General features: G+C 39.7%; 1 protein-coding gene across 1 annotated transcript in view; it reads left to right on the forward strand.

Moving 5' to 3' along the window:
* The first annotated feature begins 581 nt into the window (after positions 1 to 581).
* The window catches only part of USP24 (ubiquitin specific peptidase 24), a 151,063-nt gene continuing 138,880 nt past the window's right edge, over positions 582 to 12,764 (forward strand). Inside the window, exon 1 of the mRNA XM_077149527.1 lies at positions 582 to 966. Within this exon, the coding sequence (XP_077005642.1) occupies positions 643 to 966 (324 nt within the window). The 5' untranslated portion in view covers positions 582 to 642. The remainder of the gene's footprint in view (positions 967 to 12,764) is intronic.

Genomic DNA, 12,764 nt, shown 5'->3' on the forward strand with positions numbered 1-12,764 from the left:
GGATGGAAGCACCAGCACGACTGGGACCTTCAATCAGAACCGCTCGGGGGGGATCCAGGAGGCTCGGAGTAGGCTGAAGAGACATATTCAGCACTGCGAGCTGCACTTGGCTCCTGCCCCTCCCGCTCCTGGGGGAACCAGTTGCTGAAGAAATGGGCTGGCGGCGGCGATCGCGGACGACGCTCCCTCGCCTTTGCCTGGGCCTCACGGCCGCCCTTTCGCCCTAGAGACGTTCCGTGGCGCAGCCTTTCCTTTCGCTCTTTTATTTAAAGGAAAAAACACCTCGACCACCATCCCTCACTTGTAAAAGGCGAGCTCCATCGCGGCTCGGCCAGCTTCCGGGAGCGGAGGCGCGGCCCTCCCGGCCCCTGGAGGAGCAGGAGGAGGAGTAAGAGGAGGGAGGAGGCCAACATGGCGGCGCGCAGGGCTGGGCCCGGGAGCCGCCGCGCTTGAGCGCCCCACAGCTCTTGTTCGGCTCGCGGCGCCCACGCCCGCACCCAGTCTGGCCCCGCGACTGCGGAACACGCAGGGCAGGAGCACAGGGACCCGCCCGGGCGCGGGTGTGGCGCGGAGGCGGCGCCGCGAGGCCCGGGACCCGCAGCCTTCCCGCTTGCCGGCCGGCGCGGCCCTGAGGCCCGAGCCATGGAATCGGAGGAGGAGCAGCACATGACCACCCTGCTGTGCATGGGTTTTTCGGACCCCGCCACCATCCGCAAGGCCCTGCGTCTGGCCAAGAACGACATCAACGAGGCCGTGGCGCTGCTCACTAACGAGCGGCCCGGCCTGGACTACGGCGGGTACGAGCCCATGGACAGCGGCGGCGGCGGCCCGAGCCCCGGGCCTGGCGGGGGCCCGCGGGGTGACGGCGGGGGTGAGGGCGGCGGCGGTCCCTCCCGCGGCGGGAGCACCGGAGGCGGGGGTGGCTTCGACCCCCCTCCCGCCTACCATGAGGTGGTGGACGCTGAGGTAAGGAAGGGGCAACTCGCGACCCTCGCGGGAGAGGTTCCGGGGCTGGAGTTCCCTGGGGAGGGGACCCCCCTTGGGCTTGGAGCCGGGATGGAGTATTGGAAAGTGGTTATAATACGGGAGGCACTGAAAGGGAATGGAGCACCAGGCTCCAGTCTGGTCAGGGTGTCACCGGAATGGGGTCACGTGAGGAGAGGGATCCACCTGGGAGGGGTCCGAATGGGAGTTAGAGTCGCGGGGTAGGGAGGGTCTCCTAGGCTGGGACTGAGCACATCGAAGGAACGGGCCAAGGCTAGGATCGGGTTTGGGGAGGAGGGTACTAGGCTAGCATCCGAGATGGGGGAAGACAGATGGATTGGCCTCGAGTATGTGATGGGAAGACTTGTGTATGGGGTGGGAGTGTAGGGTCAGAAATGGGGTACTAGTAAGCAAGGCTAGGGTTGGAGACTTCTAGCAGATGTAAGTGTAAGGTTAAGGGAAGTACCAGGTTCAGAGTCAGACAAAAAGTGGGATGGGCCAACTAGAGTAGTGGCCTTAGAGGAAAACTGCTGGGGTTAGGAATGAGGTTTGGGTTTTAACCAAGGATCAGAAAGAGGAGTGACACAACTTGATGTAAGGTGGGGAGAGAGGCCCCAGTTGCAGTAAGATCTGGGTTGATGGGTCCCGTCTTTTGTAAGATCAGGTATTAAAGAGGTGGGAATTGAACTGAGGGAGGTTAGGGTAAGAGGCCTGGGCAGGAATCACATCTGAAGAGGTACTAGGCAGTAGTGGGGATTGGAATTGAAGGATGAGGCTGGGACCAACTTGAGTGAGGACAGTATTGGTCATAGTTAAGGTCAGGAAAGAGGAAAAGCTAGATCTGTGAGAGGAATTATTGTCCTACTGGACGTGATATGCAGAGCAAAAGCAAACAGGGTCAGAGATAAAACAGGAGTGGGAAAAGGGTCTGTTGAAAAAGGGTGATTGAGGCCACCTCCTTGATCAGATCTCAAGTCTAGGTGGCAAAAACTAGGCCTTAAGTTTAGTTCTGGATATGAGCAAAGAACATGGGAAGAAAATGGACTTTTGCTATAGTAAAGACAAAAGATCATCCAGAAGCAATAGTGCTAGTGAATAATTACCTTGCAGAAAAATGGTAGCAGTATCAGGAATTTGGGTCAGATTCATTGGAAAGTGCCTTTCACGGGTCCACTTGAGTAGCTGGGCCTGATCACAGAAGAGCACAGAGCGCAGATTAGTAGGTTTGTGTTTTTTAAATAGAGATAGGAATTTGGTTAATTCTTAATGAAGCTGAACCTTCTGAAAGGATTTTTCCTAGAGCAGTGTTACAACCTTTTAATATGTGCTTTTGCAGCAGTTGCTCTGGCAGAAGTAGCTTGAAAATACGGTAGCACCTCAAAAAAAAAAAAATTACCTTTCTTAGTAAGATTTTTTTTTTTGTTCTCCAGATAGTCACACTGTTGATAGATTGCCGTCTGTTACCCTCAGCTGTATCATTGACTAGTGTGTGGAAGTAAAAATTTTTGTTATACCTAGTTTGGGGATTTTTAAAAAAAAATTCCTACATAATTAAATAACTGTATTAAAATAACTTTAAGAAATGAACTTCTCTTTTCCAGCCCCTGTCATTCCTTCCAGTTTTGAAATAAAGGAAAAAGTCATTCTTTTTTCTGAAGTTAGCTTCTATAACTTTACAAAGCCCAGTTTGTTTTCCTCTCAATTTCCTATGATTGAAAAATCATTAAATTATAATGTGTGATGTTATATTAATGTTAGTTTATTGCTGGTACAGTTAAGTATAAAGAGTTGGGAGTGGCATGTTTTGGCATGAATGGCAGGCTGAGGAGTTTGCTTTCAGGTAAAAAAATCCAACAGTGTTTTGAAGAAGTGTGTCAGGTCTTCATATATATCCTCTTGACCTGTGGATTTGACCTAGGGGAGGCTACCTCATTTACTTTTGAGAGTATAAGAGGCACTGATGACCAAGGTTGCTTTACTCATGAAGCATATTAGCAAAAGTTCAGGCAGACACTTTGCTTACATACAGGAGCTTGGTGAGGACGTTTGACTCAGTTTTTGCCTCTGTGATGTTAAGAATCTTCCTGCCTGTCACCTGTGCAACTTGTTGATCATCCTTCTTGCTGTAGACATTGGGATACTGAGGCTATTTTAGTCTTGATAAATAGGGAAAGGTGCTAATTATTGTTGAGCATCCACAGTGTGTCAGGCACTGTTTGGGGTGCTTTATATATTTTATTTAATTCTCAGTGAGAGCTAATAGCATCACTATTTTAGAGCTACGATTACTTAGTATCAGAATCTGAATTTGAATCTGGGTCTCTCTGACTTCAAAGCTGGTGTGCTTTTCAGTCTGCTGGACTCCTCTACTCATAGGTTTAGGATTGGATTCATTTGATAGAAGTATGGATGAGAAGAAAAAATAAAGAGGGAAAGAAACATCTGTTAAAGTCTAGGAATGATGTGGGCACTGAATTGAGGCATTAGGGATAGAATAATGGATGTAATGAAAGGAGAATCATAAATATTTAAAGCAGAAAACTTTAGAAATTAATAATTAGTTCAGCATCCTTGTTTCGCATATGCAGCCTTTCTATCCCCAAAAGGGAAGTAGCTTGTCCCCACAGAACCAGTTAATTGAAGAGGTGGGGCTTCAACTCAGTCGCTCTTACTAGAGTTCAGTACTTTTTCTACCAGCTGTCTCCCTTCAGAGGAAAAAGGAGCAGGACACAGTAAAGGGTTAAAGGGAATGAAGAAAAATGTATAGAAAGATTGGGTAAAGGTTTTCAAATATTGTATAATTTGCCCTTTTTATAACTAAAACTGATTACCTTATTTTAGATTATATAAATTTGTATTTGTTTCATAGGAAATTTCTGTTTTGGTATCCTCTAAAAACATTTGGGAATACACAGGTTAAAATCTAATTGATTAAAAGAGAAAAAGTGATTGAGTTTATTTTATACGTGTAGTTTTAGAACAGGAATGATCCTTTCATTCAGTAAACATTTGGTGCCCTTGGAGTCTCAGGGGCTGCGAGTAAGGTGGTAAACAGAACATGGAGGTTGCATTCTAGTGGATCTTAGTCCCAGCCTCATGTTTTACAAGAAGTGACTTCCCGAGGTCATGTAGCTAGTTAGGTAAATCAGTTTAGTAATTTGGGGCCCTGCTATAATTAGGGTTTGGTTTAAAAATTAAAATTTGGGAAGTAAAAACAATTGACTTCTAATATAATTATATATATTATGTATATATATTTGAGAAGCTGTCCAGTTTTGATTTTGAATCAATACTTCAAAACCATTCCAAGGCAAATAAGAGTCTGCTCTGTTATTAGAGAGTGAGATCTCACAGCTGCTCTAAATAACTTATCCTGATGTTTAAACACACACCGCCCCCAACCACCACTGTCAGAATTCTTCGCTATTAGTTACATGGCTAATGTAAATCCCTGTGGCCACTAAATAATGTTCCGCTTGCCCTCTACAGAGGACAGGAGAGTTGGTCCTTTAAGAATCGTGATCCTATCCAGGGATCAGTAGAAATCAGAATCAGGTACTGTAGCAGGTACCTTATAAAATTCAACAAACTGTGAAATGCACATAGTTCATTATTAAATCTTATTTTGTCTTTAGGAAACATTAAAATGAATTTTTTTTAAAGTGAGGTTTCATAGTAACTGAGGAAATACTTTTTTTTAAATGTTCGGTTTTGCTGTAACATTTCTAAAAGTGACATTTAATATTGGAATCTAAAAAATATAGCTTGTTTTGTTTCTGTTTCAGTGTGGACATTACTCCTGCAGGCATTTTGCTAGTATTTGCAAGATTTTGTTGTTTGTTTTTTTAAGTTAAGAACCCCAAAGCTGGTCCTAGTATAATACCTCTAAATCAAAGTCACATTAATTTGTTGTTCCTTAACTTACATCATTTCTTTTTTGTTTTCTGTAGTTATAAATGAATTACACCACCAGTGTTTATATATTAAGATTTATATTAATATTCATGTTTCTTTTTTCTAATATAAAACAATCCTAGTATATTTGAATGTGCACTAAATATCAAATAAGTCAATTTGTTAGCTACTAGTGATTTCAGTTTACTGTGATTTGTTAAATTAAAAAACAACAAAATACCACCCAATATCATTTAAAGGTTTAGAATATAAAATTCAGTAATTCCAAAAATTAGTTAAAAGTAGATGAAATGAAAATAGTGGATCTGAAAAACAAGTCAGGATAGCCTAATTTTGAAATAAATATTTATTTATGATCTAGTATATGTATCTCCTTCAGAAATTAGGCCAATGAGTTCATCTAATGGTTGGACTCTCACCTTGTAATTACCTGGCCATTTGCTGTTAACATGAATACAATTTGGCGTAAAGAAAGTGCTTTGTGCGTCTGTGAGTTAGTGGTTCTACTGAAATCATAGTAGAATAGCATAACTGTTAGGTTAAAATTTGAAACCAATTACAATAATAGATAACTTAATGTAATATTTTAACAATTTGAGGAAAGTGTTTCAACTCATACAGTTTAAATGGCAGACATTCAATGTGCTACTTATTTTGGGGCTAAATGTCAAAATATCATATAACATTTCTTTTACTCAAATCTAAGTGTGAAGGTGGCAAAATTTCACTTTTAATAAGAGCTGTTGTATTTAGAAAGATTCGTAGAATAATGCTTTACATATCTTGAGTTCAGTTTTTCTTACTTCTCTCTTGGAATGCCAGAGAGAAGTAAGGAAGTAAACACAAAATACATAAGATTGAGCCATTTCAAAATGCTCCATAAAGTCAGTGCTTTCAGGTTCATGCATTTCACTTATTTTTGTTTCCACTTGATTTAACACAGTTCTGATAGGTTTTAGTATTAAAGTTCCTGTCAAATTAGAGGTAACAAATTAGAAGGATCTTGTAGCAATCCAAACATGAGGTGATGAGCTGTTAAAGACAAATGTTTGACAATGGTGAGAAGTAACAGCTAGCAGCTTGGTGGTAAAGGAGGGAACGGTAAAACATCACAAGCAGACTCAACCAAAGTAAGCTAGCCAATTTGTGCAGGGTTACTTGAACAGCTTTGTGGATCTCATTACCCTTGAGAGGATAACTATATTTTTAATGATGCCGCCTTCAAGAACAGGTTCCAGTATGCTCTATTTAAGATACTTCAGTAATGAATAACACATTTTTGTAAGGTTTTAGTTTAAAATAAAAAAAAAATGCTGGAGAAGAAGATTGGTTGCATAAGAAAATAAGCTTCAGATACCTGGAAAATGCATTTATAAGGGACACTTGACTCTCAGGAAACACTACCAAAAAAGTTGTACTTCAGTTTCAAAGAGTAAATGTTTTTTTCTCACCTTCTACGGAGTTAGGTTCTTTTTTAAATTTGTTTTTCTCATTCCCATTATTATCATAGGAATTTTTATTGTTCAGTATTGTCGAATTTTTTAATCACAATTGATTTTTAAAAAATTTTGTTAAGCTCTCATTAGTAGGTGATGTTTGTTGCTGTTAATCTCTGTGATGAACTTTTGGCAAAGTATTTTGTAGCCATTTTATCATGATATGGTTATGGGTTCATTTCTCTCTCCAACAGTGGGAAACCTGGCTCCCATCATTTGTGGCTTACATTTTTTAGATTTTATGTGTTTATGTTCTGTGAGGGAAGTAGGATCTGTTTTAGAGATTAACCTTAATTAGTTAATAGATTATATAACTTTAGATTTGTTTTTTTGTTGTTGTTGTTCTGAAGAAAAGAGCTAATGCAATTAGTTTGAAATTTTATTCTGATAATCTTCCTAGAAATTAAAATGCTTAAGCATATGGAATATTTTCCTAGAGCTGAGTTGAACATAGGATTTTCCTTTTAGCGATGAATAATACCTTATGTGTCCACCAAAGTCTTCCCACTTCAGCTTTGTTATTGTGCCATGAAATTTGCTTTCCTGTAGTATCTAGCCAGTTATTTGGATTGTGAAATTTGATTGGCATTATTTGAGGTGCTTTTCACTTAAATTTGTGTCTTTGTCAGAAACGTTTTATAAAACAGTAATTTGGTAAACAATATGGTATAGTCTCTATTAGTAGGTTTACAAAATGTTTTCTGGGATTAAAATCTTTTTCTGAAAGACTTGTTCAGGTGTTTTATTGGCAAGACTTTTCTTTCTTGCCTACTATGCTTTTAGAACGTGGCTTTTTGTTAACAGGTCAACGTTTCTTTTGCTTCTTTTTTCTTTCCATTTCTCATTCCAATATTGTCACTTTTGGTTGATTGAATTATTCTCTCAAACCTATAGTTGGGAATTTACAGTGAAGCATTTTGTTAGCAATTTAAAATATATTTCATATCCTAGAAAATATGAAAGTATTTCGTACTGTGAATGACAACAGCATTCTGAGTTGTCCCAGAATCCTTTCGCCGGTCTAAGTTACCCTACACTCCTTACTCTCTTTTCTTATTGAATAGCCTGTTGAGTCTAACTTCTCATGCCCGTTCTCTTCTCTCTTTCCCCACTCTTGCTGGTTTCATTCCTGTCCTTTTCCTTACTGCTTCCCTGCCACAAGAATGATCTGTCTAAAATGAATATTTTAACATGGGATGATCTTACTCAAAAATCTTTGGTGGTTCCTCATCTCCTTTAGATCAAATCTAAGCTCTTTCTTTCAAGGTCTTCAAGCTCCTGTCTTTTCTGGTTTTATCTTGTACCTTCCTATTCCTTGCTCTCCCTTGCAGTTTAGGTGCCATATATTTCTCAGTTCTCTGCTGCCTCCCTGGAACATTTCATCTGCCTGGCTAACAGTTCACTCTTCAAGGGTAGCTCAAATGCTACTTCTCTTTAAGGTACCCAGATCTCCCACCACCACATCCTCCTACTGTAGTTTGTGCACATACCAATTAAAGCTATAAACTAATTTTAAATTAAAATGTTTGTGTATTGTTCTAGTTTGCTAGCTGCTGGAATGTGATTCCATTCCAGAAGTGGAATGGCTTTTTAAAGGGGGGAATTTAATAAGTTGCTAGTTTATTGTTCTAAGGCTGTGAAATTGTCCAAATTAAAACAGGTCTATAGTAATGTCCAATCTAAGGTATCCAAGGAAAGATACCTTGGCTCAAGAAGGCCGGTGATGTTCAGCGTTTCTCTCTCAGCTGGAAGGGCGCATGGTGAAAATGGTAGCATCTGCTAACTTTCTCTCCAGGCCTCTTGTTTCATGAAGCTCCTCAGGAGGCACTTGCCTTCTTCTCCAAAGGTCGCTGGTTGATGGACTCTGTGGTTCTCTTGTCCTTCTGTCGTAGTTCTGCAGCTCTCTCCTCATTCTCAAAAGGTTCGTAGACGCTCTGCTTTAGCATTGTGGCATTCTCTGCTCTCTTAGAATCTCCAACCTTTTCCAAAATGCTTCCTCTTTTATAGGATTCCAGTAAACTAATCAAGCCCCACATAGAATTGGTGGAGATGTGTCACCATCCAATCAAGTTTAATACCCACAGTTGATTGAGTTGCATCTCCATGGAGACAATCTAATCATTTTCCAAGCTATAGTACTGAATAGGGATTAGAAGAAACCGTTGCTCCCACAAGATTGATTAGGATTAAAACATGGCTTTTTTTAGGGCATATAAATCCTTTCAAACTGGCACACATATATCTGTCTGTTCTTTAGGCATGAGGGACAGGTATTATTTTTATCTCTATTCTTCATACCCTTGGCTTTTTTTTTTTAATAATGAAAAATGACATATATACAAAAAAGCAATATGTTTCAAAGTACACTGCAGCAGTTAGTTGTAGAACAGATTTCAGAGTTTGGTATCGGTTACGGTTCACAATTTCAGGTTTATCCTTCTAGCTGCTCTAAGACACAAGAGACTAAAATAAATATCAATGTAATGCTTCAGCAATCATACTCATTTGTTAAATCCTATCTTCTCTGCTATAACTCCACCTTCTCCTTTGATCTATCTCCCAATCTTTAGGGATATTTGGACTATGCTTGTTCTAACTTTTTCACATTGGAAAGGACGGTCTGTAATAGCGGTTGGGGGATGGAACTAGTTGATGTTCTGAAGAGACTGGTCCCTCTGGGTTTCAGGACTTATCTGGCCTGGGAACCCATCTGAAGGTTGTAGTTTTCTAGAAAGTAATCACAGTACATGGAACCTTTGTAGTTATCTAGGTGTTCTTTAGGGTTGGCAGAAATGGTTTTGATTGGAATTGGACAAACCATGATATGCAGCTGTGAAGCTTGCATAAAAGTAGTATCCAGAGTAGCCTCTGGACTCTGTTTGAACTCTCTCAGCCACTAATACCTTATTGGTTACAATTCTGTTCCCCTTTTTGGTCAGGAAGGCATTGTCAATCCTGTGGTGCCAGGCCCAGACTTATCCCTGAAAGTCACATCCCACATTGCCAGGGAGACTTTCACCCCTGGATAACATATCTCACATCGTGGGGAGGGTAATGATTTCACTTGCAAAGTTGGGCTTAGAGCAACAAAAAAGGTCCTCTGAAAGTAACTCTTACACATAACTATAGGTAGGCTAAGCTTCTCTGCTACATAAATAAACTTCACAAGAGCAAGCCTCAAGATCAAGAGCTTGGCCTATTGACTTGGGAATCCCTAATGTTTGGCACAGTATCAGGGGTTGTCCTGGTGGTAGAGTTTAATTGTTCCATATTTTTTTCTCCTATCCCTTAAGGGGTTTTGACAGTACATTTTGTTATCTGCTTGACATACTCTGGGATGTATCTGGGCATTACATGAAGCTCTACAGAATTATAAGCTCTCATTCCCATTTTGGGCTCTCTGTGTTTGGATGGTTTAAATGATCTATCCAGACAGGTTGAGTTAGAATATATGCTACCAAAAATGTAGGTTCTGGACAGAATAAATTTCTCTTCCTTTGGTCTCATAGAGTTGGTGAAGTTCTAAACTACAGTCAATATCTTCCTTACCCCTGTATTCTTAGTTACCTTAGTCCCAACTCAGTGGTCTTTGTTCTTATCTCTAATTGAAGCTTGATATCTTTTTCAGTTTCTTTAACAGTTGTTGTATGTGGCAATGCTGATCTTCAAAAGTGCAAAACTCCTATCCTGAGTCTTAGGTGCCACATAGGTACCCAAAGATCCAGGGAAATACTAAATCATACGTATATAGCATAGCCTCTCAAAATCTAGAGATAACAATTACCACTCTGAACTAAATGTGGCTTGTAAGAGTTTAAAATCTCGGCCCCAATTTTCTTATAAGTATTTTCCAAATAAGTTCATACAATATTTGCTCTTTTGTTTCAGGCTTATTTTGTATCACACAATGTCCCACAGGTTCATTCACAGTGTTCGTGCCTCATGACTTTGCCCCTTTCTGTAGCAGCACAATATTCGATCATACATATACACCATAGTTTACCATCCATTCTCCTTCTCAGTCAGTGTATCCTTCAGCTACCTCCATCCATTGAGGTATATGTGTAGTATCCAAAGTTAACAGTCCATCAGTACTCTCAATTTTAGACAATTTTCATTGCTTCCAAGAGAAAATAACCAGTAAACACACCCTTACCAAATAGAAAATCCAAACTTCCCTACACTCTTGTCTTCCCACCCACCCATCCCCCACCCCTATTATTTACCCCTGGTATTGCTGTCATACTGTTGAGGTCTTGCTGTTAAACATAGCCTATGGCATGCAGTAGTACTTTTTCCTCTATACCCTGATATACACTCTTTATACAGGAGTCATACCTTTGAAGTAGTTCATGCAAGAACTTATTTATATTTGTAGTGTTAATCAGTGGGATACATGGCTCTCTACAACTCCTTTGACTCATATTCACGTTCAAATGTCAATATTACTTATAGACCCACTGATAAACTGCCTTCACTTCTATCCATTCCTTTATATTTATGTTTAAGCTCATTAGCTAACTGCTTACTCATCTCTAGCTTCTGTGTATCTCTAGGTCCCCTATATTCTGTATTATAAGCCTTTGACTTTACCTTTACTATAGTCATAAAAACAAAATCATATACTATCTATCCTTTTGTGTCTGGCTTATTTCAATAAGTATTATGTCCTCAAGTTTCATTCACCTTGTCATGTGTTTCAGGATGTCATTTCGTCTTACGGCTGTAAAATATTCCATCGTATGTATATACCACATTTTGTTTATCCACTCATCTGTTGATGGGCACTTGAGTTGTTTCTATCTTTTGGTGACTGTGAATATGCAGTTATGAACATCGGTGTGCAAATGTCTGTGTCACTACTTTCAGCTCTTCTGGGTGTATACTGTGTAGTAGTTTAGCCAGGTCATAAGGCAACTCGATATTTAGTTTTCTGAGGAATTGCCAGACTGTCTTCCATAGTGGCCGTACCATAGTACATTCTCACCAGTAGTGCATAAGTGTCTTAGTTTCTCCACATCCTCGCTAACATTTGTAGTTTCCTGTTAATAGCAGCCATCCTTATAGGTGTGAGGTAGTATCTGCATTTCCCTTATATCTAAGGAAAATGGGCATCTCTTCTTGTGCTTTTTAGTCATCGGTATTTGCTCTTCAGAAAGACACGTATTCATATCTTTAGCCCATTTTATAATTGAGTTGTTTGTTCTTTTGTTGTTGAGTTGTATGATTTCTTTATATGTACAGGATATCAAACCTTTATCTGATATGTGATTTCCAAATATTTTCTCCCGTTGAGTTGGCTACCTCTTCATCTTTTTGACAAAGTCTTTTCATGCACGAAAGCATTTGAGTTTGAGGAGATCCCATTTATCTATTTCTTCTTTCATTGCTTGTACTTTGGGTGTAAAGTTTAGGAAGCTACCTCCTATTACTAGGTCTTGAAGATGTTTCCCTATATTTCCTTCTAGGAGTTTTATGGTACTGGTTTGTACATTTAGTTATTTGACCCACAGTTCATTTTTGTATAGGTATAAGGTAAGAGTCCTCTTTCATTCTTTTGACTATTGATATGCAGTTCTCCCATATTTATTTATTGAAAAGATGATTTTGTCCCAATTCAGTGGATTTGGGGGCCTTTTTGAATACAATTGACCATAGATTTGGTGGTCTATTTCTGCACTCTCGATTCAATTCCATTGGCCAGTACTTCTGTCTTTGTGCCAGTACCATGCTGTTTGGACCACTGTGGCTTTGAAATTAGGAAGTGTTAGTCCTCACACATTGTTCTTTTTTTTAAGGATATTTTTAGCTATTTGAGGTCTTTTTCCCTTCCAAATAAATTTGGTAACTAGCTTTTCCAAGTTTTCAAGTAGGTTGTTGGAATTTTGATTGGTATTGCGCTGAATCTGTATCAATTTGGGTAGAATTGACATCTTAACTGCATTTACCCTTCCTATCCATGAGTAGGGAATGTCTTTCCATCTGTTTAGAGCTTTGATTTCTTTTAGCAATGTTATGTAGTTTTCTGTATATAGGTCCTTTACATCTTTAATTAAGTTTATTCCTGGTACTTGATTGTGTTTGTTGCTCTTTTCAATGGAGTTTTTTCCTTTATTGACTCTTCAGTTAGGTCATTGCTTGTGTAAAGAAACATTACTGATTTTTGCCCATTAATTTTGTATCCCACCAACTTGCTGAATTTGTTATAAGCTCAAGAAGCTTTGTTGTAGATTTCTCAGGATTTTCCAAGTTTAATATCATGTCATCTGTAAATAATGAAAGTTTTACTTCTTCCTTTCCAATTTTGATGCCTTTTATTTCTTTTTCCTGCCCAATTGCTCTGGCTGGATCTTCTAATACAATATTAAA

Source organism: Tamandua tetradactyla, chromosome 2, assembly GCF_023851605.1.
Source record: "Tamandua tetradactyla isolate mTamTet1 chromosome 2, mTamTet1.pri, whole genome shotgun sequence".
Classification (NCBI taxonomy): domain Eukaryota; kingdom Metazoa; phylum Chordata; class Mammalia; order Pilosa; family Myrmecophagidae; genus Tamandua; species Tamandua tetradactyla.